We start from the raw sequence: 27,483 nt of genomic DNA, 5'->3' as shown, positions 1-27,483 counted from the left end.
TTTGGTATCGACCATCTGCTGATGTCCATGTGTAGAGTCATCTTTTGTGTTTTGGATGAGGGTGTTTGCTATGACAAGTGCATTCTTTTGCAAAACTCGGTTAGCCTTTGCCCTGCTTCATTTTGTACTCCATGGCCAAATTTGCCTGTTACTCGAGCTATCTCTTGAGTTCCTACTTTTGCATCCCAGTCTCCTGTGATGAAAAGGACATTGTTTTGGGTATTAGTTCTAGGTCTTCATGGAACCACTGAACTTCAGTCTCTTCAGCATTACTGGTTGGGGCATAGACTTGGATTACTCTGTTGTTGAATGGTTTGTCTTGGAAGTGAACAGAGATCATTCTGTCATTTTTGAGAGTTCACCCAAGTACTGCATTTTGGACTCTTTTGTTGACTATGAGGGCTACTCCATTTCTTCTTAGAGATTCTTGTCCACAGTAGATATAATGGTCATCTGAATTAAATTTGCACATTCTCATCCATTTTAGTTCTCTGATTCCTAACATGTCGATGTTCACATTGCCATCTCCTGTTTGATCATTTCCAATTTACCTTGATTCATGGACTAAACATTTCAGGTTCCTATGCAATATTGTTCGCTACAGCATTGGACTTTACTTTCACCATCAGACACATTGACAACTGGGCGTTGTTTCTTCTTTGGCTCAGCCTCTTCATTACTTATGAAACTACTTCTCCTCTCTTCTCCAATAGCATATTGGACACCCAATCAACTGGAGGGTTCAACTTTCAGTGTCATATCTTTTTCTTTTTGTACTGTTCATATGATTTTTAATATTGAATTTTTTTTTAACTTCACTTCCCTATATATCATAACCATTTCCTCAGTTATACCTCTTCATAATTATACCTCTTCATGAGGTTTTGGGTTTTTTTAATGGTTATATCATTGTCCTTTGTGTCATATTTTAGTTGGATCTTCTCTCACTGGATTTGAGAAGCATAAGATAGAGTTTGGTGCCTGAATCTGAGTACTCAGTTCTTCTCCTTGTGGATAGAAAATATGCACAGAGAATGAAGTGACAGATGGAACACAAAGTTCTGATCCACACTGTTCAGTTCAGTTCAGTCGCTTAGTCGTGTCCAACTCTTTGAGACCCAATGAGGCGCAGCATGTCAGGCCTGCCTGTCCATCACCAACTCCCGGAGTCTATCCAAACTCATGTGCATCGAGTCCAAGTTGGTGACGCCATCCAGCCATCTCATCCTCTGTTGTCCCTTTCTCCTCCTCCCTCAATCCTTCCCAGCATTAGGGTCTTTTCCAATGAGTCAACTCTTCGCATGAGGTGGCCAAAGTACTGGAGTTTCAGCTTCAACATCAGTCCTTCCAATGAACAACCAGGACTGATCTCCTTTAGGATGAACTGGTTGGATCTTCTTGCAGGCCAAGGAACTCGCAAGAGTCTTCTCCAACACCACGGTTGAAAAGCATCAATTCTTCAGTGCTCAGCTTTCTTCACTGTCCAAATCTCACATCCATACATGACCACTGGAAAAACTATAGCCTTGACTAGATGGACCTTTGTTGGCAAAGTAATGTCTCTGCTTTTAAATATGCTATCTGGGTTGGTCATAACTTTCCTTCCAAGGAGTAAGTGTCTTTTAATTTCATGGCTGCAATCACCATCAGCAGTGATTTTGGAGCCCAAAAAAATAAAGTCTGACATTGTTTCCACTGTTTCCACATCTATTTCCCATGAAGTGATGAGACCAGTCTCCATGATCTTAGTTTTCTGAATGTTGAGCTTTAAGCCAACTTTTTCACTCTCCTCTTTCACTTTCATCAAGAGGCCCTTTAGTTCTTCTTCACTTTCTGCCATAAGAGTGGTGTTGTCTGCATATCTGAGGTTATTGATATTTCTCCCGGCAATCTTGATTCCAGCTTGTGTTTCTTCCAGCCCAGCGTTTCTCATGATGTACTCTGCATATAAGTTAAATAAGCAGGGTGACAATATACAGCCTTGACGGACTCCTTTTCCTATTTGGAACCAGTCTGTTGTTCCATGTCCAGTTCTAACTGTTGCTTCCTGACCTGCATACAGGTTTCTCAAGAGACAGGTCAGATGGTCTGGTATTCCCATCTCTTTCAGAATTTTCCACAGTTTATTGTGATCTACACAGTCAAAGGCTTTGGCATAGTCAATAAAGCAGAAATAGATGTTTTTCTGGAACTCTCTTGCTTTTTCGATGATCCAGCGGATGTTGGCTATTTGATCTCTGGTTCCTCTGCCTTTTCTAAAACCAGCTTGAACATCTGGAAGTTCACGGTTCACGTATTGCTAAGGCCTGGCTTGGAGAATTCTGAGCATCACTTTACTAGCATGTGAGATGAGTTCAGTTGTGCAGTAGTTTGAGCATTCTTTGGCATTGCCTTTCTTTTGGATTGGAATGAAAACTGAACTTTTCCAGTCCTGTGGCCACTGCTGAGTTTTCCAGATTTGCTGGCATATTGAGTGCAGCACTTTCACAGCATCATCTTTCAGGATTTGAAATAGCTCGACTGGAATTCCCCTAGCTTTGTTCACAGTGATGCTTTCAAAGGCCCACTTGACTTCACATTACAGGATGTCTGGCTCTAGGTGAGTGATCACACCGTCGTGATTATCTGGGTCATGAAGATCTTTTTTGTACAGTTCTTCTGTGAATTCTTGCCACCTCTTCTTAATATCTTCCGTTTCTGTTATGTCCATACCATTTCTGTCCTTTATCGAGCCCATCTTTGCATGAAATGTTCCCTTGGTATCTCTAATTTTCTTGAAAAGATCTCTAGTCTTTCCCATTCTGTTGTTTTCCTCTATTTCTTTGCATTGATCACTGAGGAAGGCTTTCTTATCTCTCCTTGCTATTCTTTGGACCTCTGCATTCAGATGGGAATATCTTTCCTTTCCTCCTTTGCTTTTCGCTTCTCTTCTTTTCACAGCTATTTGTAAGGCCTTCTCTGACAGCCATTTTGCATTTTTGCATTTGTTTTCCATGGGGATGGTCTTGATCCCTGTTTCCTGTACAATGTCACAAACCTCTGTCCATAGTTCATCAGGCACTCTGTCTATCAGATCTAGTCCCTTAAGTCTATTTCTCACTTCCACTGTATAATCATAAGGGATTTGATTTAGGTCATACTTGAATGGTCTAGTGGTTTTCCCTACTTTCTTCAATTTGAGTCTGAATTTGGCAATAAGGATTTCATGATCTGAGCCACAGTCCACTCCCAGTCTTGTTTTTGCTGACTGTATAGAGCTTCTCCATCTTTGGCTGCAAAGAATATAATCAGTCTGATTTCGGTGTTGACCATCTGGTGATGTCCATGTGTAGAGTCTTCTCGTGTGTTGTTGGAAGAGGGTGTTTGCTATGACCAGTGTGCTCTCTTGGCAAAACTCTATTAGCCCTTGCCCTGCTTCATTCTGTACTCCAAGGCCAAATTTGCCTGTTATGCCAGGTGTTTCCTGACTTCCTACTTTTGCATTTCAATCCTCTATAATGAAAAGGACATCTTTTTGGGGTGTTAGTTCTAAAAGGTCTTGTAGGTCTTCATAGAACCGTTCAAGTTCAGCTTCTTCAGCGTTACTGGTCAGGGCATAGACTTGGATTACCGTGATATTGAATGATTTGCCATGAACAGAGATCATTCTGTTGTTTTTGGATTTCATCCAAGTACTGCATTTCAGACTCTTTTGTTGACCATGATGGCTACTCCATTTCTTCTAAGGGATTCCTGCCCACAGTAGTAGATATAATGGTCATTTGAGTTAAATTCACCCATTCCAGTCCATCTTAGTTTGCTGCTTCCTAGAATGTCGACGTTCACTCTTGCCATCTCCTGTTTGACCACTTCCAATTTGCCTTGATTCACGGACCTAACATTCCAGGTTCCTATGCAATATTGCTCTTCACAGCATTGGACTTTGCTTCTATCACCAGTCACATCCACAGCTGGGTATTGTTTTTGCTTTGGTTCCACCCCATCATTCTTTCTGGAGTTATTTCTACACTGATCTCCAGTAGCATATTTGACACCTACCGACCTGGGGAGTTCATCTTTCAGTGTCCTATTTTTTGCCTTTTCATACTGTTCATGGGATTCTCAAGGCAAGAATACTGAAGTGGTTTGCCATGCCCTTTTCCAGTGGACCACATTCCCTCATAGCACAGTGGGTACAGAATCCATTCGCAGTGTGGGAGACCTCAGTTCGATTCCTGAGTCAGGAAGATCCACTGGAGTAGGGATAGGCTACCCACTCCAGTATTCTTGAGCTTCCCTTGTGGCTCAGCCACTGTATAGTTCATGGAGTCATAAAGTTTTGGGAAGGAAAAGAGAATGTTCTTGGTTTCAGTTTCAAAACAATTTAGAATCCATAATCTATTTAGGATCTATAACCTGGAGCATAAACAATTGAACTGGGAAATTTTGTGTATTGACACATGGAAAAGTTCATTGTGAGCCTGTTCTCCCCATATCCTTTGAGGCAAGGAGAGAGAAGGTAATCTGTCCATGCATCCTGTTTCCTCCCTCACAGACTGGCACTGAGACACTTGCAAAATAAAGGAATTGCAATGGTGGCCCTCATCTCCAGATCTTCTTGTGGCTCATTTTCTATGCTGCATATTTTATTTCTTTTCATTTCCATTCCAGGTTTGAGCCCCACATTTTGTCCCTCTCCCAGTGCTGAATCCTGGGTGGGATCTTTCCAATTACTCAGCATCCTCTGCTTAGAGCAGGGTGCTCAAAAGGGAGAGGCAACTGTCTCATGTGCCTTGATCTACTTTTTGAATTTATCCATCTGTTTCAGGATCCCAAGAAGGCAGCGTGTACTGTCTTCACTTCCTACACTGGAATTCTGTACACTAGTGTTTTATAAATGTGGCAGTATACTAGAAATACAGATGTTAAAGCACCACTCATATCTATTATATCAGAACCTCAGGAGTGAGATGCAGAAATCTGGGTTATGACTATCTCTCCAGGCAATTCTAATGGATACTGAGCTTGAGAACCACTTCTGTAGACTTATCCTTGAATGATATACCTTCTTTGCTTCATGTTTATCTCAGGGGGCACTTGTCTTCAACAGATTCTCAAACTGAACTCTTGTTGAGGCAGCCGCAGTTTGCATGCTCAGATGGGAAGCTTATCCTTTTTACTGTGAGCTCTTCCCCCAAAACTTGCCTTTCCTCGAATTTTAAATCCCTAGGCCTTGAGTGAATTATGCTGCTTCATTGGTACTGAGGACATTCATCTATGCCACCTTCATCCCTGTTCAGTAACAAATGCCTCTAGTGTTTCATTTTTCTTTCTCATTCTGCACTCTTTTCGAACAAGGTCAGCTGTTTTTAAAAGTGTAATACTTGACTCCCTACCTTTTCCTATTTTGTGATGCTAATACACTTGGCTGGATCACAATACCTTCTCTCCTTCCTCTTTCTCTTTGCTTTCAGCCTCATTCATTTGTTTTCTTCATGATATCATTCCAGACTTTGTCTTTTGAGATCCTCCTTGGTAAGAGATATGAAGTCAGCCATTTCAAAAGCTGCCAAAATATCCACATTTAAAACAAACCTGCTCCACTTGTAGGTCTCCAAGTTGGATGAGTCTGCCCATCAGCCCAGCAATTGACTCCATCTGCACTCAGTGTTGTAGCCCAGGCTGGTTTTCCAAAGGAAGTTTCTCAATCTCAGCATTACTGATACTTCAGTTTGGGTAATTCTTTGTTCAGAGGGCTTTCTTCTACATAACAGCATGTTACACAGCCAGTAGTCTCTGCCTCCTTTACAATGTTACAAACCTCCGTCCATAGTTCTTCAGGCACTCCATCTATCAGTTTTCATCCCTTAAATCTATTTGTTACTTCCACTGTAAGGGATTTGATTTAGGTCATTCCTGAATGGCCAAGTGGTTTTACCTACTTTCTTCAATTTAAATCTCAATTTTACAATAAGGAGTTCATGATCTGAGCCACAGTCAGCTCCTGGTCATATTTTTGCTGACTGTATAGAGCTTCTCCATATTTGGCTGCAAAGAGTATAATCAATTTCATTACGGTATTGACCATCTGGTGATGTCCATGTGGGGAGTCGTCTCTTGTGCTGTTGGATGAGGGTGTTTGCTATAACCAGTGTATTCTCTTGCAAAACTCTATTAGCCTTTGCCCTGCTTCATTTTGTCCTCCAAGGCCAAACTTGCCTGTTACTCAAGGTATCTCTTGAATTCCAACTTTTCCATTCCAGTCCCCTGTGATGAATAGGACATCGTTTTTGGTATTAGTTCTGGAAGGTATGGTAGGTCTTCATGGAACCATTCAACTTTAGCTTCTTCAGCATTACTGGTTGGGGCATAGACTTGGATTACTCAGTTGTTGAATGGTTTGTCTTGGAAATGAACAGAGATTATTCTGTCATTTTTGAGAGTTCACCCAAGTACTGCACTTTGGACTCTTTTGTTGACTATGAGGGCTACTCCATTTCTTCTCAGAGATTCTTGTCCACAGTAGATATAATGGTCGTCTGAATTAAATTTGTGTGTTCTCATCCATTTTAGTTCACTGATTGCTAAAATGTTGATGTTCATACTTGCCATCTCCTGTTTGGTCACTTCCAATTTACCTTGATTCATGGACTTAACATTCTGCGTTCCTACGCAATATTGTTCTTTACAGCATCAGACTTTACTTTCACCACCAGACACATCAACAACTGGGTGCTCTTTCTGCTTTGGCTCAGCCTCTGCATTCCTTCTGGAGCTACTTCTCCTCTCTTCTCCAGTAGCATATTGGACACCTGCTGACCTGGGGAGTTCATCTATCACTATCATATCTTTTTGCCTTTTCATACTGTTCATGGGGTTCTCAAGGCAAGAATGCTAAAGTGATTTGCCATTCCCTTCTCCAGGATTCCACATTTTGTCAGAACTCTCCAGCATGACCCATCTGTCTTGGGTGTGCCATACACAGCATGGCTCATAGTTTCACTCAGTTAGACAAGATTGTGATCCATGGAATCAGATTGGTTAGTTCTCTTTGATTGTAGTTTTCATTTCCTAAAGCAAATGCCTTATGATTATATAGTAGAAGTGACAAATAGACTCAAGGGATTAGATCTAGTAGACAGGCTACCTGAAGAATTATGGATAGAGATTCATAACATTGTACAGGAGGTGGTGATCAAAACAATCCCCAAGAAATATAAGTGCAAAAAAGTGAAATGGTTGTCTGAGGTTATCACTTACGCTGTATAATCATAAAGGATTTGGTTTAAGTTATACCTGAATGGCCTAGTGGTTTTCCCTAGTTTCTTCAGTTTAAGTCTGAATTTTACAATAAAGAGTTCAGCAAATATCTGAAAAAAGAAGGAAGTGAAAGGCAAAGGACAAAAGGAAAAATATATCCATCTGAATGCAGAGTTACAAAGAATAGCAAGGAGAGATAAGAAAGCCTTTCTAAGTTAACAATGAGAAGAAATAGAGGAAAACAAGAGAATTTAAAATATTAGAGATCTCTTCAAGAAAATTAGATACGCCAAGGGAACATTTCATGCAAAGATGGGCACAGTAAAGGACAGAAGAGGCATGGACCTAACAGAAGCAGAAGACATTTAAAAAGAGGTGGCAAGAATACACAGAACTGTACAAAAATAAAATCTTAATAACCTGGATAACCATGATGGTGTGATCTATCACTCACCTAGAGCCAGACATTCTGGATTGCGAAGCAAATGGGCCTTAGGAAGCATCACTAAGAACAAAGCTAGTGGAGCTGATGAAATTCCAGCTGAACTATTTCAAATCCTAAAAGATGGTGCTGTTAAAGTGCTGCACTCAATATGCCAGCAAATTTGGAAAGCTCAGCAGTGGCCACAGGACTATAAAAGGTCAGTTTTCATTCCAATCCCTAAGAAAAGCAATGCTAAAGAATCTTCAAACCACCTCACAATCGCACTCATTTCACATGCTATCAAGGTAATGCTCAAAATCCTTCAAGCTAGGCTTCAACAGTATGTGAACCAACAACTTCCAGAGGTACAAGTTGGACTTAGAATAGACAGATGAACCAGACATCAAATGGCCAACATCTGTTGGATCATAGAAAAAGCATGAAAATTCCAGAAAACTCTGCTTCATTGATAACACTAGAGCCTTTGGCTGTGTGGATGACAACTAACTGTGGAATATTCCAGGGATGGGAATACCAGACCACCTTACTTGCCTCCTGAGAAACCTGTACACAGATCAAGAAGCAACAGGTAGATGCATACATGGAAAAAGGGGCTGTTTCCAAAATTGGGAAAGGAGTATGTCAAGGCTGTATACTGTCACTCTGCTTATTTAACTTATATGCAGAGTCATCATGTGAAATGCCGGGCTAGATGAAGCACAGGCTGGAATAAAGATTGCTGGGAGAAATATCAATAACTTCAGATATGCAGATGATACCACCTTTATGGCAGAAAGTGAAGAGGAACTAAAGAGCCTCTTGATGAGGATGAAAGAGGAGAGTGAAAAAGTTGGGTTAAAACTCAACATTCAAAAAACTAGGATCACGGTATCTGGTCTTATCACTTTATGGCAAGTAGATGGGGAAACAGTGGAAACAGTAACAGACTACTTTCTTGGGCTCCAAAATCACTGCAGTGACTGCAGCCATGAAATTAAAAGATGCTTATTTCTTGGAAGAAAAGCAATGACAAACCTAGGCAGTATATTAAAAGCAGTGATCTTACTGTTCCAATAAAGTTTCAGATAGTCAAAGCTATTGTTTTTCCAGTAGTCATGTATGGATGTAAGAGTTGGACCATAAAGAAGGCTGAGTGCCAAAGAATTGATGCTTTTGAACTGTAGCAAGTAAGCTGGAGGAGTCACTTAAGAGTCCCTTGGACTGCAAGAAAATAAAACCAGTCAATTGTAAAGGAAATCAATCTGGAATATTCATTGGAAGGACTGATGCTGAAGCTCCAATACTTTGGTCACCTGATGTGAAGAGCCAACTCATTGGAAAAGACCCTGATGCTGGGAAAGATTGAAGGCAGGAAAAGGAATGACAGAGGCCAAGGTGGTTGGATGGCATTACCAACTCAACGGACTTGATTTTGAGCAAATTATAGAGATGGTGAAGGACAAGGAAACCTGGGGGGCTGCAGTCTATGGAGTCGTAAGAGATGGATATGACTGAGCAACCTAACAACAACAACAACAAGCCCCACCCTCAAATCATGATAATCAAAGAGGAATGTTCCTAGATAACGCCAGATGTTGCCCAAGGATGTGAGGTGCAATTCACTCAAAGTTGACCAATGGACCCCTGTGTTTATAGCAGCACCATTCACAGTAGCCAAGATATGGAAACAACTAAAACGTCCATTGACAGATGAATGGATAAAGGAAAGCTACATATATTCAATGGAATACTACTCAGACCTTAAAAAGAATGGGATAATGCCAGTGGCAGCCACATGGATGGACTTAAACATTATCATACTAAGTAAGTCAAAAAGAGGAAGACAAATGTGATATTTATATGTGGAATCTAAAATATGACACAAACATATCCATGAAACAAAAACAGAGTCACATATATAGAGAACAGACTTGTGGTTGCCAAGGAAAGAGGGACATGGGGGAGGGTCAGATTGGGAGTGTGGGATTAGCAGAAGCAAACTATTCTATATGGGATGGATAAACACCAAGGTCCTGTGATAAACCATAATGAAAAAGAATGCCAAAAAGTGTATATATATATATATATATATATATATATACATATATATATATATTTATATAGACATGTGTGTGTGCATGTATGACTGAGTCACTTCACCATTTGGCAGAAATTAAACACAACATGGTAAATAACTGTGTGTGCATGCTAAGTCACTTTAGGCATGTCCGACTCTTTGCAACCCGATGGACTATAGCCCTCCATGTTCCTCTGTCCATGGAATTCTCCAGAGAAGAATACTGCAGTGGGTTGCCATTTCCTCCTCCAGGGGATCTTCCCGACCCAGGGATCAAACCTGCATCTCTTACATCTCCTGCATTGACAGGCGAGTTCTTTACCACTAGCACCACCTGGGAAGCCCGTAAATAACTGCACTTCCATAAAATTTAACAAAAAAGCATTTAAAGTTGGTTAGCTGGTTCTCCCTGAGCCATCTGTGAGAGGACCAGAGAACAGAGGAACCTGGAAGGCTACATAGACATCATAGAATTTCAAAAGAGGCAGACACGGCTTAGCAATTAAACAGCAGCAATACTTCTTTTCTAACATGAACTTTAAATGCATTTAAAACATTTTAGGTTTGTACCTGTCCAATTTAGCTTCCAAAATCTTAGCATTTCTCCTAAAGTAATAACTTCCTTTTTTTTCCACTCAGTCACAGCATCTTCCTTCATTTTCCTTTCAATTTTAACAGCTTGTATTCTAACGTTAAGATCAAAGCCTGTTTTTTGTTTTTTATAGAAAAAAAAACTTTATTCTTCCTTCACTCTGTAAGCAAATCTACCCTAGAAACAGATAGTTCAAAAAAATGGTCTTTCAAGTATACTTCCCAGCTGACTGCCTAAAGATAAACGAGAGATTCAGCTCCTCTTTAATCGTTACCTGGATCATTGTTGTTCAGTTGCTCAGTTGTGTCCAACTCTTTGCGACCCTATGGACTGCAGCAGACCAGACTTCCCTGTCCTTCACCATCTCCCAGAGTTTGCTCAAACTCATGTCCATTGAGTCAGTGATGCCTCCCAACTATCTCATCCTCTGTCACCCACTTCTCCTCCTGCCTTCAATCTTTCCCAGCATCAGGGTCTTTTCCAATGAGTCAGCTCTTCACATCAGGTGGCCAAAATATTGGAGTTTCAGCTTCAGCATCAGTCCTTCCAATGAATATTCAAGGTTGATTTCCTTTAGAATTGATTGGTTTGATCTCCTTGCTGGTGAAGGGACTCTCAAGAGTCTTCTCCAGCACTACAGTTTGAAAGCAACAGTTCTTCAGTTGTCAGCCTTCTTTATGGTCCAAGTCTCACATCCTTACTTGACTACTGGAAAAACCATAGCTTTGGCTATATGGACCTTTGTTGGCAAAGTTATGTCTCTGCTTTTTAATATGCTGTCTAGGTTTGCAGCAGCAGCAGCAGCTAGGTTTGCATAGCTTTCCTTCCAAGGAGCAAGCATCTTTTAATTTCATGGCTGCAGTCACCATCCACATTTATTTTGGAGTCCAAGAAAATAAGTCTCTCACTGTCTCCATTTTTTTCTTATATATTTGCCATGAAGTGATGGGAAATGGTTTTGTAAATCCACATCATAATCAGCTATGGATTTAAGATATCATATCTCATTTAAGAAATAAGGCTATGAAAAAAGCCATTTAGAAAATATTTGCTCAAAAGCCTCAGGATCCTGTAGGCAAGCTCCTTGAATTAGGAAGCTGGTCCTTCCACAGTCCCACCTCGAGCCTGTGCCGTTCCAAACTAGATCAGCAGGAACCCCAGCTGGATCAGCTAAGCAAGTGTTCCCAGTGCCTACCAGTACCCTGCAAGCTGAAACCTCTCTCTTGTTCTCTCTACTCTGATGGAAAGTATCCTGGGATTTGCTATTGTTGTTGTTCTTCTACTTAAAGTCCAAATAATTCAGTATTGGCCTTAGCTGCACATTGACTGCAAGTCATTGTCACCAAACAAGTCAAACAAAGGCTAGCACTGCCCACTCACACCAAATTGTTCATAATATAAATAGCTGTACTAGGATCTGTGGTCTCATGTTCAGGTTTTTTGCTTTCAAAGTATTTGTAGTTATTCTTAAGATTTCTAGATCATTGACTTGTTGAGGACTATGATTCTAATCCTTTACCCTGTCTTTTCCACTAAGTGGGTATCAAAGTCCCAACCTCATTGATAGCTGGAGAGTGTCCAATAAACCCAAAATGCACAGCAACCAGGAAACTTCACAGCAGAACCCAAACCAGGGGTTCCCCTTGCCCTCCTCTGAATTGAAGAACCTAGAGCCCATCGCCACACACCTGTCACTTGCCTGTCCACTCACAGGACCCCTGACTTGCAGCATTAACACAGAAGCCTGCAACCACGTGTACATGAGAGCAGTCAGTGGCCTGCAGCCAGGAAGACTTCCCTCTCTGGAAAATGGCCTGGTGGACATCGGTCTTCCCATAGTCTGGGAAGTCAACCTCTTCCTGGCTGGAAAAGACAGTTCAAGAGTAAAGAGAGAAGCCTGACATGCTCATGCAGGTAGCTGTCCCTCATGGCTGTGTCCTCATGGAGAACACGGGAGGCAGAGGAGACATGGCTCCTTCTCCACGCTGATTCTTCAGGCTATCTACACTTTCTTTCCCCTGTTTGAAAAAAAGCTTTACTATGTGTCAGGTGCTATTTTAAGTGCTTTCCCTACAAGAACACATTTAATCTTTCTAACCAACCTCGGAGAAGGCCAATATGATCTCCAGTTTACAGAGGAGGAAATTGAAGCTGAAGTAAATAATTTGAATCCAGGTGATTCATTTCACCCTGTTCTTACTCAGTGGCTTTCTTTTAGGTTCTCAAACAAGACATGCTCTTTCCTTCTTCAGAATCTTTGCACAAGCTATGCCTTCTGCTATGATGATCTTTCAGAGAAGGCAATGGCAGCCCACTACATTACTCTTGCCTGGAAAATCCCGTGGACAGAGGAGCCTGGTAGACTGCAGTCCATGGGGTCACAAAGAGTCGGACACGACTGAGCGACTTCACTTTCACTTTTCATTTTCATGCATTGGAGAAGGAAATGACAACCCACTCCAGTGTTCTTGCCTGGAGAATCCCAGGGACGGGGGAGCCTGGTGGGCTGCCGTCTATGGGGTCGCACAGAGTCGGACATGACTGAAGCGACTTAGCAGCAGCAGCAGCAGCATGATGATCTTTCCTCTCTCCTTCAATGAGATGTTCCAACCCAGCTTTCAGATTTCAGCTTAACTAGAGCTCTCTGGTTAAACATCCATAATCTGATATCCCAGATGAGATCAATACTCTTCATTCTTATAGATAAGACTCATCACAGCTTCTACACTTTCTATTTTCTTTGCAAAAAGAAAAGACTGGGGGTGGTAGTTTCTAAAATTCTAACAGTGAGGTCATTGAGTGGTACAATGGAAGTTATTTTTGTTTGGTTGGTTAATTTGCTTTGTTGTTCTTATTTGCTTGTTTTTGCTTTCTATATTCGGAGAAGGCAATGGCACCCCACTCCAGTATTCTTGCCTGGAAAATCCCATGGACGGAGGAGCCTGGTAGGCTACAGTTCATGGGGTCGCTAAGAGTCAGACACGACTGAGCGACTTCACTTTCACTTTTCCCTTTCATGCAGTGGAGAAGGAAATGGCAACCCACTCCAGTATTCTTGCCTGGAGAATCCCAGGGACGGCGGAGCCTGGTGGGCTGCCGTCTGTGGGGTCACACAGAGTCGGACACGACTGAAGCGACTTAGCAGCAGCAGCAGCAGCAGCTTTCTATATTTTCCAAATTGTCCCATGCTTAAAACATACATCTTGTAAGTGGAGTAGTTCCCAGTAATAGTGTAAGTTGAGGTATGGCAGTGAGTGTTTAGAGTCAGTAGTAATGAAGATCAGTGACTTTTTGGAAATCATTGAGCTGCAAGGTCACAGAGCCAGATGGATCATTGAGGCAAACATTACAAACACCAAGAAATCTTGGAGAGAAGAAGAAAGCTGAGAGAGAAGGAGAAAGCTGGGAGCTGCATGCTAGAGTCAGGAGGGAGGCAGAAGGAAGTGTCTAAGTATCTAATGCATCATGCAAAGTATCTAATGATATATGGTAGGGTATGGGAAAAGGGTGCAAGCAACTATGTAACAAAGAGCAAGGTAACAAATGGTCTAGAAGAGCCACTAAGGTTCAAGGGCACTTTGGAGTCAGAAACAATAATGTTCCATGCTGGATAAGACTGAGAGGTGGAAAGCCCTGTTTCCATTCTGGTGAGGAGATGGACAGAGAAGATAGAGACTGAGGTGAGATCTCTCACCTTAGCACATGGGTCCAGAAAGCACAAGGAAAAAAACAACGCAAGAAGGATGGAAGGCCACATACCCTAGAAGGAAGGGTCTTCTTTTTGACTTTTTGACTGAGACAGGAAATAAGGGGCCAAGTACAGATCAACTTGGGTCTACTCTTGGCCCAGGTGGCATGACGAGCAGCATGAAGGACTCAGAAGACTGGGAAGCAGGCTGGACACTTGCAATGCTGGCCCTGTGAACGTGCCACACACCTGATGCAGTCACACAGGGCCTCAGGCCTTAGGTTCATGCTCTGTTGTCACTGCCTTGAAGTTCTTAATCATTTTGCAACGAGTCTCCACCTTTTCATTTTTGCACTGAGTCCTACAAATGACATACCTGGTCCTGGACACACGTATGGGTGATAGAGGCAGTGTGGATGTGGGAGGCTGCTGGGCAGGCAGAATCTTTTTGCTGGGGAAGTTTGGAGATTGATTCATTTAATGACTATCAATTGAAGACTCACTTTGTGCTCAATATTCTGATAGACACTGCAGAATATAAAAAGATGGATAAGAAGTTGTTTGGGTTCATGCTCTGATTTATAAAGAATTTGAGCCATTGCTCTCCTGTTGGGAGAGTTTTGGAACAGTATTAATTGAGGTCACCTTTTGTGAAACAGAACTTCAGTGTGATTTTCAGGTTTTATATTTACAGACTTCATACATTCTTATGACTTCAAAAGAAATGTTTCATTAAAAATTGATAGCTAGAAATGTAAACACTGGCCATTGATCAGCTTTCATATTATCTACTGCAGATTTGAAACATACTTCATTCCATGCCTAAAACCATCTCTTTGACATTTGAATAATTAATCTTTAGAAATTCATTATTTAATAAGATTTGAACTATAGTGGCCTGTGAGACATGAAAGGGTTTTATGTGCCTGTATTGTCAGCTGACAGAAGATAGAAATTTGAAAAGAGATGTTTGAAAGTAGAAAATATTTTGAGCCAAATAATAGTTTAATGATGTCATGGAGAAAAGATTTGAGGATAAGCCAAGCTTTAAGACATCCTTGAGTGAACCTTTAGTTAAAGAGCTTTTACTCTGCTTTTTTTCTCCTTGAAAGTTTATTACCTTGAAGCTTCTAGTGCAAAAATCAGAGACCTTTCTAGACATCAGTGCCAGGTAATCTGAGAGAAATGATTTCCTAGTGTGCTCTGCTAGAAAAAGTACTGAACCAGGAGCCAAAGGACCTAGGCTCTGTTCCTAAAACAAAGCCCTGTGGCCTTCTGGACCTCAGCTTACCCATCTGTTAGGAGATATCAGTGAGGGGACCCCATATTGCTGATGATGTCTGTCTCTATGCCAAGCTCTGCCCTGTCCATCCCAAAGAGCATCTCTGGCCTCCTACAGCTTCAGAAACTCAGCATCCCACAGGGAATTTAAGCTTACTGATAATTCCAAGCAAAGGAATTAATCTCCAAGAATGAAAGTTTTTATTATGGAATGTGAAAGAAGAAGGAGGAAATGATAAAAAGAAAGAAGATGGCAATGGTGAGGACAGTGATAGAGCTTAAAAGCCTAAGCCCCATATTGAACATCTCTGCAAAGTCCTGGGAGATGACATCCTTACAGCTATGTTTGGCCTGAGGTTCCACCTCAGGACTTTAAAGTAAAGGAGGAGTCTTATATCACAGAGCAGGAAATAGCTTAGCTTAGGACTGAATGTTAAGCATCCCTGTAATTAAAGACCGTACATCCTCCCAACCATCCGGGATTTCTCACCGCTCTCCTTTCTGCAAGATATTAGCCTCCTGCTGCCCAGCAAGTTCCTTTCAGTTTACTGTAGAAATTTAGTTCCTTTCACTTTCTTCTGTCACAGAACTTAACTTCCACACCATCTACTCAAGGTCTAGGCCAGGAACTCATTAATGTTCTCTGATAAACAAAAGGCCTTCTCTAGGTTTCACCCTCCCCTGGCACAAAATAATTAGCAGAGTTCTTCCAAATTTCACCACATGGTATCAGAGGAATAGCTGGAGCACTGGTTCTCAGTCTGAGTAGGAGGCACCAGAGAAAACACAGTTATGACCCTCCCAGGGGTATCAGGCAAAGTCTGGAGACATTTTGATTATCATAACTGGGGAAAGAAGGGGTAATAGTGGCATCTAGTGGGTAGAGGCCAAGATGCTGCTAGCCTACAATGTGGAGGGAATATCTGACCTCAAATGCCAACAGTGCCAAGGCTGAGAAACCCTGAAATAGAGAATTGGTTTTCCACTAACCTGAATAAGTTCATCCCCTTCTCCCCCTTAGAAAGAAGAAGAGGTTAGACAGTATGGGTTTTAAATAAAGAATTTTTAACCATTCTATGTTTGTTTTTTAATTTATTTTTAATTGGAGGATAATTGCTTCACAGTATTCTGTTGGTTTCTGTCATACAACAATGCAAATCAGACATAAGCATACATATATATTCCCTTTTCTGCAGCCTCCCTCACACCCTCCCAAGCCATCCCTCTAGGTTGTCACAGAGCACCAGGCTGAGCCCCCTGTGTTACACAGCAGCTTCCCACTAGCTATGTATTTTACACACGGTAATGTATATATTTCAATGCTACTCTCAATTTGTCCCCTCCTCTCCTTCCCCTGCTGTGTCCACAAGTCTGTTCTCTAAGTTTGCGTCCCTATTCCTGCCCTGCAAATAGGTTCATCATGTGTTTTCTTCTTTCTGATTTACTTCATTCTGTATAACAGACTCTTGGTTTGTCCACTTCAGTTCAACTGATTCATTCTTTTTATGACTGAGTAACAGTCCATTGTATGCACATACCACAACTTCCTTAGCCATTCATCTATGTTCATTTAAAAATAATTCATACTCATCTTGTCTGTTGAGGGTTTTTTTTTTAATAAATATTTTAGAAAGTATGAGCAATTTTTTACAGTTATTTACTTATTTTTATTTGGCTACACTGGGTCTTAGTTGCAGCATGTGGATCTAGTACCCTGACCAGGGATTAAATCTGGGCCTCCCTTCATGGGGAGTGCAGAGCCTTGGCCACTGGGCCACCAGAGAAACTCCTGTTGAGGGGTTTCGAGTATAGAATCTCTAAGTGAGTTCTGTGTTTCCTAAGGAATAAAAATATGACTTCTGGGTTCCTAGTGTTGCTATTATTTCTTTTAGATTTACCTATTAGGATCTTAAAAGTTACATGTTCAACAGCTCAGCGAATTCAACATGTCAAAGAGTATGGCTATAGCAGTGGATTGGGCCTCCTTCCCTTCTCATCTGAATTCTACCTCCTATGCTATTGAACCTGTTAGGTTCAATGCAAATCTGTTCTTCCCCCTGATACCATGTAACTCAGTTTGAGACTTGAACCCGTGGTCTTTTAAATGAGATCATCCCTGGTCTCGGGACTTAAGGAAAGAAACTTGGGCTCTTGATGTCTCATCACAGAAAGAATTCAGTGAGAGACAAAGTGATAGGTAAGAAGAGGATTTATTTAGAGGGAAATACATTCCACAGCTGGGTAATTTCATAGGCTAATGAGTGAGAGCCTATGAAATTACTGTATAGTCAAAGCCATAGTTTTTCCAGCAGTCATGTATGGATATAAGAAGGCTGAGTGCCAAAGAATTAATGCTTTTGAACCGTGGTGTTGGAGAAGACTTTTGAAAGTCCCTTGAACTAACTACAAGGAGATCAAACCTGTCAATCCTAAAGGAAATCAATCCTGAATATTCATTGGAAGGACTGATGCTAAAGCTGAAGCTCCAATACTTTGGCCACCTGATTCAAAGAGCTGACTCATTAGAAAAGACCTTGATGCTGGGAAAGATTGAAGGCAGGAGAAGGGGGCAACAGAAGATGAGATGGTTGGATGGCATCACTAATTCAATGGACGTGAGTTTGAGCAAGTTCCGGGAGTTGGTAGTGGACAGGGAAGCCTGGCATGCTACAGTCCATGGGGTCAGAAAGAGTTGGACAAGACTGAGCGACTGAACACCAACGAATGAGAGAGTATTCCAGTTATTTTGGGAAAGGGATGGGGATTTCCAGGAATTGGCCACTGCTCACTTTTTGACCTTCATGGTCAGTCTTGGAACCGTCATGGCACCTGTGTGTGTAATTTAGCTTGCTGATATGTTACAATAAGTATATTCTGAGGCTCAAGGTCTAATGGAATTTGAATCATCTGCCATCTTGGACCTATTTGGTTCTAATCAGTTTATGTCATGTCTTTGGCCTATGTCATTCTTTCAAAGGTTATGCCTTCCCTCCTGTTTCACTCCCATATTCCTCTTCTCTCTAAGTGATGTTATTTCCCACCCAGTCCCCCAGAAATCACCTAATGTCAACTCACTTCACATCCAATCTGCTGCCTGGCTCTGCCCACTCTCTTCAGCCCCTTATCTACTTACTTACCTATTGTCAATGTATCTAATTAATCTCTTTGATCTCTCTAACCTTTCTAATTATCCACTCACCTTTCTCTACTTCAGTCCCTCAACACTGTCATCTGGGTTAGTTTAATAACTTCTTCCAACTGTGCTTCCTTTCTCCAGGCTGACCTAGCTGTAATCCACAGCTCTGCTGCGACCAAGATATTTTTGACAAAACACATTTATTGTTGTTGTTTTTCAGTGGCCAAGTTGTGTCCAACTCTTTGCGACCCCATGGACTGTGCACACCAGGCTTCCCTATTCCTCACTGTCTCCCAGACCTTGCTCAGACTTCTGTCCAATGAGTTGGTGATGCCATCCAACCATCTCATCCTCTGTCACCACCTTCTCCTCCGGCCCTCCATGTTTCCCAGAATCAAGGTCTTTTCCAATGAGTCAGGTCTTATCAGGTAGTCAAAGTATTGGAGCTTCAGCATCAGTCCTTCCAATGAATATTCAGGGTTGATTTCCTTTAGGATGGACTGGTTGGATTTGCTTGCAGTCCAAGGGACTCTCAAGAGTCTTATCCAGCACCACAATTCAAAAGCATCAGTTCTTCAGCACTCAGCCTTCTTTATAATCCAACTCTCATATCCACACATGACTACTGGAAAAACCATAGCCTTATGGACCTTTGTTGGCAAAGTGATGTCTCTGTTTTTTAATATGCTGTCTAGGTTTGTCATAGCTTTTCTCTGAAGAAGCAAGTGTCTTTTTATTGTGTGGCTGCAGTCAATATCCACAGTGATTTTTGAACCCAAAAAATCCATTCATATCTCTCCCTTATTTTAGAAACCTTCAAACAAGCTTCTTGGCTTTCTGTTCGAGAAGACTTTCAGTCCTTTACCAGGAAGGAATGCTCTAATTAACTCTTGCTTATCTCTGTCCCTGCCCCTGGCCACATTTTCCTGTGGAATTTTTTGGTATAACTGTTTTGAGCTACTTAGGGTTCCTTCAGCTCCTGTCCTGTCTCTGGGCCTGTGTATATACTGTCCTCCTGAGACTTCCCTAATCTGTTTTGCTCATGTCTGCTCATCTTGAAATCTCAGCTCTGCTATTACTGCTCTGGAGAGCTCTCCTGCATCACTTTGGCCACTGCTCCCCCCACATATCCTTCAAAATGCTTGGCAAGAAGTCCAATACTTGTTCTTTGGACATGTAGATTTGGGATATTACTTCTCTTTGAAATTTATAATAAATATTAAAAAGTCTGAGATTGCTGTAGAAAGACCTATTTCACTATCTTTAATCCCGCATTTCCCAAACTTACTTGAACACTTAACTTCCTTTCACAAATCCATCATCACCGTTCTTTGGAAAAGTCTGGCTTAATCTGGTTTAGGAAGAACCTCCTTCCCTAGTAATACCCGACATGTAGCAGTATCATAGTACTTACCATATATGTCACTATAATTGTAAAGTCATTTTTCTAGAACGCTTTTCATGTAAATACCTTGGTGATTATATAATCACCACACTTCTGCCAATGTTAGATGTTCAACACCTGGGACACATTTTAAGTACCTGGTATATGTTGATAAATACACTATTGACCATTGACCAAAAGGACCCTCTACTTTATTGCTACTGACAATTAATGTATACTATTTGAATAGAGTGTGCAATGAAACTGTTTGGCCAGAATATCCCCATATCCAGCATAGAATATAATTCACAATATTATTGACATGTTTTCTGAGAATGCCATGCTTATAAAAATTCCTTACTGCCCTTATCTTTAAGATGAGAGTCTATCTACCTTTGGTCTGTCATGTCAGCTTGGCTTCAAAGACTTTTTTTTATTGTTTTGGGACCCATATTTAGATTTTTTGCTGTTGCTTTATGTTTTATTTTTGAGAAGACCATGACTAAAGAATACATCAAGTGTATTTAACTTGAAGAGAACACTTATACTCCACATTTGCCTTGAGGGTCCTGAGAACATGGAGACTGCCCCCTTACCACTCAGCTGAGAGGTCCTAGCCTACCATCTCATCCCCCAGGAAAAGATTCTACCTTCACCTCTCACGACTGGCAGATCTCCCTACTGTTTAGGAGACCCCAAGAGCCTCCCTGCATATGGGCTGAGGACCCTTCCTCCCTTATGAGTCAGGAGATCTGGATGTCCAGATGAGTAACAGTGGGGAGAGAAAACGTACAAAGCATTAATGGTAACTTAGCAGCTTGAAGGGGGTAAAAACAACATAATCAGAAAATGTAGCTCCCTGTGAGAACCTTTTTAAAAAAGAAACCAGAATAACTCTAAAAGAAAATAATATTAATTTCTAAAGAGACTACAGAAGTTATTACAAAGGAGCAATCTGAGGAAAAGAAAGAGTTCTTGGAACTCAAAAACATTGTTGAAAAAGGAATTAAGTATCTTGAAGCTCAGATGGAAGAATTATCACATACAGAAAAAAAAATCTCAAAGAAATGGAAATTATGAGTGGAAAATGAAAGTACACATGGAAGATGCATCCTATTGTTGGTAGAAAGTGAATAGATTCAATCATCTTGAAGACCTCCATTTAATATTAAGCTGCATAGATCCTGTCATAAAGTGCTCACAATTCTAAGAACTACCCTACAGTATAAGCATGTGAGTCTAAGAAAAGAAGTTCAAAATGCTTTCTCATTGCAAGCTTATTGTAATAGCTAAAAAGCACATGCAACCTAAATGTTCATCAATATGGGATTGGTTAAATAAATTAGCGCATTACATAAATAAGTTTCTATTTAGTCACTAAAAAAAATGAAGAGATGTATATACACTGACTTGGAATATATGTCCACAAAAACTATTAAAAGAATAAAAGCATTTTTTACAAAATTACATAGTATGACCTTGTTTTGTTGAAAGAATGTTAATGATACTTGTGTATATGTCTAAAGGTTTATGTATGTATATGTGCTTTCATAAGCATAAAAAACAATTTGGAATAATGCCTTCACATACTATTGACAACATTACCTCTGGGAAATGAGGCTGGAGTGTTGGACAAGAACATTCACTTCTTTGTATACTTTAGAATAAATCTATGAGGTTCTGAACACTTTTTCATTTTGATACTCTTTTGTATTTTCCAAAATTTCTGTAATGGAAATAGCTTATTTAATTAAACTTTTTACTGTTTAAAGCTAGGAAGAAATCAAAACACAAGAATTCCATATAAGTAAACTTGGCAAGGCAATGGAAGGGTTTGTTGAGATCTCAGCAAAGGCAGAGTCAAGACTAGGAAAAAAAAAAAAGCAGTGAAATCCCAATACCATAACAGAAGCTATTTGAAATGTTTATAAAATTCTTAAAACACTACAGCAAATAAATAAATGAGCTACTGTTAACAGAATTATTAACAATCATGAAAAGCCAATCAACTATGATTTTTTAAAGACAAGCCCACTTTGGGTTAAATCAAGACCCAAAGTCAGAGACAAAAGAGGTTGAATATGGCATACTTTATAACCAGTTAGGGAATATTTTTGACTCACATAGAAAGTGTAGCTCTTTGTATGGTGATTCTTCACTTTGTACTCAGTAAAGACAATCATAAGCATCCTATGTTTAGTGCTTAGAATGGTCAAGGTCTCTGCCAAGTGCTTTATATGCATTATTCCTCTGATAAGCACAGCAATCTTAGGAGAGATGTAGGTGCCACATGTTACAGAAAAGGCAATGAGCTACATAAAGACTGATATACACACATGTGATGTCATAAACTGAAGAAGTGTAGGGTTGAATGACTGGTTAGAGGTCACACAGGAGGTCAGTGGAGGATCTGACACTGAACTCCTAGCCTCTGATACTGTTGTCTCTACCTTCAGTGTGGGAGCTGTGGGCAGAGACCCTCAAACTCTCAAGGAGCCAGCACATGAAGAACATTTGTTCAAAGTGAAGAGGATCCACCAATCACAAATGATAATTATTACCCAGGAACTGGCATATTCTACTTATATGAAACCTGCATCAGTTTTCTTAGTTTCCCCGGTAACTTAAAAGACTATTGGTTCCCAGCATTCCTGGGATTAAGTAAGATAAAGAACAAGTATTCTACTGTGTGTGTGTGTGTGTGTTTCTTTGTGTGTGTATGCATGCTCTGTCCCTCGGTCATGTTCGAATCTTTGTTACTCCATTGACTGTAGCCCACAAGGCTACCCTGTCCAGGGGAATTTTCCAGGCAAGTATACTGGAGTGGAATGCCGTTTCCTTATCCAGAGGATCTTCACAACCCAGGGATTGAACCCATGTCTCTTGCATCTTCTGCATTTGCAGGCGAATTCTTTACCACTGTGCCACGTGGGAAGGCCCTATTCCTACCATGCCAATAAGCAAATAATTTAAATTAACATAAAATAGAATTAGTTCTATATTCAGAATAAGAAAGTAGTAGCCACTTCATCTCAAAGTTTATAATCTTGGACTAGCAGGAAGTAACATTGTATATTAGCGAGAGGAAGAGGCATACTGATTTGACTCCATGTGTTATATTAGTCAAACAATTACACTGGCACTGATGAAATTTTTTGCTGTCATAAAATTTTAAACAGCAGACAACTCAAGTCAAATATTTCAATCAGCGTAAACATTCATTTTCTTAAAAAGTGTCAATCATAGGTTACAGATCATAACCAGATGGTATCAGCCACAGGAAGCCGAGTGAGAAGTTGAGAGAGATGAGGGATGCAGAGAATCCTTTGGTTGGACACCTTGGCCTTGAGCTCCAGAACTGTCAGTTGACAGATCTCAGTAGTCATCAGAGCACAGGAGACTGGATTTCTAACAAGGAGACCAGAGATGGTATCCAAATGCTTTGGACAAGGCCCGTTCCTGTGGACCTGGCGATTGACTCAGACCCAAGCGCTACCGTGAGCTGAGGACGGTAGACTGCTGTCCCTGCACATCTTATGAGCGTGGCTCCCGTGCTGGGTACAGGCAGAGCCAAGCTGTGTGTTGTGTCTCCCCAAGGTGGGAACAAAGGCTCAACTTCCATAACTAAAGTAATCCAGAATTGATATCAGAAGAGCCCATCCGTGACCCCCTGAAGATTCCCATGGGGTGGAAGGACGGACTCTGCTGAGATGTATACAGGGGTAAGGCAAATGGTGGCCTGGTCTCTTGAATTTCAAAGGAGCCAGTTCCTCCTGTCCAGGGCCTGTGCCCTTGATGATGTCCCTTCCCCTGGTATGCTCTACTCTCCATTTTTGCTTTCTTAACTCCTACCCTGAGGCCAGAATAGCACCTCTGTAGGCATGCTGAGTCATAAGTGAATCAGTGCATCAGGACAGTTCCTGGTGCACAAAGCACTAGCAGTTGAGCTATTATTATTAATATGGACTTTTCATCAGATATTATCCTAGCACTTTCCCAATTAGAATTCCCTGATTTCTCTTTCTAGATTGGATCCTCAAAGACCACCTTCCTGCCTCACTGAGCACCTTGTAATTTTGCACTGTATCACCTCATGATCTCTCCAAGTGTTTAGTTGTCTTTTCAATCAGACATTTTCATGAGGGCAGGGAATGTATGATTAGTGCCTATCACAGAGTCCTTCACATACCAGGCACTGAAGGAACATTTAGCAAATGAGCTAATTATTAAAGTTAAGGGCTCTCTTTCTCCTTTAAGAACTCAGGTTTTCTTTTTCAAGTGTGGAAGTAAGCTTAGAAAAGCAAAAGCAAGTTTTTATGGTTTTTAATGGTCTGTAAAACCTCACCACCACAATGTTCTTAATGGCTTTATTTATTTTGTACCCCAAGAAAAAAGATTGGTCCTACTGCATTAGGTAGCTACATAAGTTAGTTTCAAGGATGGTTTTGAATAGTTTTCAAAGTAATCAATGCTATTGCTGTGAAATTGTTGCCCAAATGAAGAGCTATTATCCAGTGAATCAGTGAAGTAAAGGACAGCTTTCTTTATTGATACTTTCAAAGCTAAGTAAGAAGCTGTTATGTGAGGCAGTAGTAAAAACTTTTCTCAGTAGGTGAGAATGTTCTAAATTTGTTTCCTAGCAACAATTTCCTCAAAGGAACTGAAGGGCTCAAAATTTCAGAGGAATCTTTGATACACTTTTTGTTTGAGGGGCAGGAGAGTGAGGCAAGTATACGTAGGGGGCAGGGCATCAGAGGAGCGGTCTTAATTCCTTCAAGTCAGTGATACACCTGAAATTTTCCTGAATCTCACCATAGGGTCCATCTAAAAAAATTCAACTCAATAAAAATGCATCATGCACCTACCTTAGGTAAAAGTTCTGAAAGAAGAATATCCTTGTGTTTTGTTTTTTTTTTCTGGGCTCAGCCATTCAACAATTTAGTACATTGTCAATCTAGGAACCCCAACCCCAATCATCTCTATGATTGTAAATGAGGAATTAGGTGGCTTACTAAAATACTTAGCAATTTTCCAATGTGGGTTTGGATCTAATTCAAATTATTAATATTCTCAGCAGTTGGAAAAAATGAAGATTTGAGGGAGGCCATCTGGGAGAGAAATTTGGGAAAATGGCACAGTTTTGACTGCCAAGAGTGGAGACATTCCCACCCAAGCAAAATGGTCTCTGTAGCTACCTTCCTAGTTCCAATTCCATGAACTTATCTTAATTTAGTTTTCCAAGTTGGCCTTCTGATAGTAATAATAACAATAACAGTAACAATACCAGGTAGCACTCTCTTCAGCATGGACCAGCCTTATATTACTATTTGACATGTATTATCTTATTTAACCCTTACATCAGTTCTTTGAAACAGCCACTATTTTTATTTCTCTCCATCCCAAAGCATTGGATCAATTTGCCAAAGTCACGCTATTACTAAAAATGGCAGAGGCTGCAAAATTATTGCTCACTGAGGTGACTCATCTGACTCATCCAGATCCATGTGGGTGGCGTGACAAGTGACAGGATCTTCTTGTCAGGCTGAGGACATCGCGACTTGACTGCTCAGGCTGGGAGATGACTGGGATCATTTGAATCTCACAACCCAAATACTTCCCATCAATCATGGGGACTTACCTGCCATTCTCAATAAACCTACTACCCTGAAAAATACCCCTTTGGATATAACCACAGTAGATTTTTTTTTAAATGGATTTGGAAGCGAATTGTCTGGTGGGATGCCACCCTGAACAAATTGCTGGCACAACTGGCAGACTCCTTCCAAGCTTGGGCACAGTCTAATTGTCCCTCTCTTTTCACTGCCATCTTGAATAAAGAGAAACTTGGCATTGATTTCAACCTCCCCCTGCTCCCAGAAAACTTGGAAAAGTTTTCTTGGAAAAGAAAACTTGTCCACTTATCCCAATAAGCATAAATTGAGAAAATCATAATTTTCAGGAGGAGTTTCAGTTAACGGAACAAAGGGTCAGACCTGAGCCTTCTAGAACAGGGTACGCGGTGAGTACAAACCAGAAGCAAGAGAATGATAAACTGAGCCATCAGCCTATGCAACTAGACTCCGTATCTCCTATCACCAGGATCACACCTTGGAGATAAGTGATCATCAAGGAATCTCAAAATTAGCAGATGTTTGGGACAGGGAGCTGAGTGTGCAATGCGGTACCATCATTGACTCATGTGCTTCCTTTGTGGACTGCAGCCCCCTGTGCCTCCAAGAAGTTTCCCAGTAAAAATGGTTTCATCTCTAAGCTTCTCATTTTTTCAAATGAGAAAACATATTCTAAGGCCACACCTTCAAAGGCAATTCAACGCCCTTTTCAGTTGTAATTGGTCAGTCTGAATTTTTTAACACAGCTTTTTCTCTCTTTGTTTCAGAGGCTACCATTTAAAGACAAGCGTTTCAGTTGCAGTAAAATGTAAGTACATTTCCTCCTTGAAATGGTATCTCCTTCTAGCTCTAATTCCTAAAAGCTCCTAATCTTTAAGGCTCCCATCTCACATTGCTGAATTTTTCAAGTCTGGCTCAACAAATGCAGTTTAAATCTAATATTTCACACTCTTGATGTGTGTAACATTGTGGAACATTTTATAAACCATTTAGGAAGCAGATTGAACCAGATTGTGGTTGTGAGCAGGTTACCTCTAAAAGAAGGCTAGAAAAAAGTAAGGAGGAAAGAATTAGACAGTATTCTTTTAGACGTTATGATAGTGTGACAGCATACTTTTGAATATTCAAGTTCTCTCAAAAATGGCTGACTACTTTATTACTCTTTGTCCAGCTGATCCTTGGAGTCACAGATTGTTTTCCATTTAACAATATTGTAGTTATCTTAATAATTCTTTCCTGTGTGTACTGGATTACAGCCACTCTCTAGACCAGTGTTCTTTCTAGAATGATTCTCTTGGAGTATTATATTTCTTTATTCTTGGTACTCTCAGTGTCCCTACCCAAATTACAAACCCCCTCTATTTTAAAAGACAAAATAAAATTATACCAGGTCTGAACTGGTAGTTCTGAGCATTTTAGAGTTTTGCCTTTGGGAATTCAGATGTGATTATTTTTTCTTTTTTAAATTAAAATGTGTTTAATAATTTTAACCAGATAATATGAACATCCCATCTGCCTCTGCAATAATTTGATTATGAGAATCTAAGAACAAAGACATCTAATGTTCCTTACCTTGCAACATACATCACACATTCTTAAAACAGAAAAGTCCCACCAGACACACTAGACTCTATTATGCAAGTTCAAAAAGCAGAGGCTAAATGTGGATTCAATATGAAGACTCTAGCTATTCAATAGTAGCTTAACTCTGTCACTACAGATAAGTAAGTAGGAGGCCCATGGCGCCCAGCTCCTGATTCACACAGTCTCTACTGGGAGGTGCATCTCAGCAGTCACTGAAGCATTTAATTAGACATCGTGGACCAGAGAGAATCCAGAGGTCTCACTTAAATTATACATATTATACATGTTCTAATAAATTCTCTTTGAGTCATTCAGACCCTGGGACCAATGATGTGTTCAGGTGAACTGTAAGAAAAACTTAGTTTTTACCGACTTCCCTGGATGATGTCTTTTGTTTGTTCTCTAGAAGAAATTGATCCCACTGCTATTCCCAAATATCTAAACTTCA

General features: G+C 40.6%; 1 protein-coding gene and 1 long non-coding RNA gene across 5 annotated transcripts in view; one reads left to right on the top strand and one right to left on the bottom strand.

Moving 5' to 3' along the window:
- The window catches only part of ANKFN1 (ankyrin repeat and fibronectin type III domain containing 1), a 487,980-nt gene that overhangs the window by 159,006 nt on the left and 301,491 nt on the right, over positions 1 to 27,483 (top strand). For all 4 annotated transcript variants that reach the window (XM_081585328.1, XM_081585331.1, XM_081585330.1 and 1 more), the window contains one exon: positions 26,219 to 26,259. In XM_081585328.1, the coding sequence (XP_081441454.1) occupies positions 26,219 to 26,259 (41 nt within the window). The remainder of the gene's footprint in view (positions 1 to 26,218; positions 26,260 to 27,483) is intronic.
- Positions 2,917 to 22,111, bottom strand: LOC145543537 (uncharacterized). The gene is made up of 2 exons (XR_014080773.1): positions 21,945 to 22,111; positions 2,917 to 7,050 (listed from the first exon to the last, which is right to left on the bottom strand). It is a non-coding gene; the product is annotated as an uncharacterized LOC145543537 (long non-coding RNA).

The sequence above is a fragment of the Giraffa tippelskirchi genome, chromosome 3 (assembly GCF_054371585.1).
Source record: "Giraffa tippelskirchi isolate mGirTip1 chromosome 3, T2T-mGirTip1v1.2.pri, whole genome shotgun sequence".
Classification (NCBI taxonomy): domain Eukaryota; kingdom Metazoa; phylum Chordata; class Mammalia; order Artiodactyla; family Giraffidae; genus Giraffa; species Giraffa tippelskirchi.
Note: the sequence above shows the minus strand (reverse complement) of the source record. Positions and strands in the feature narration are given on the sequence as shown.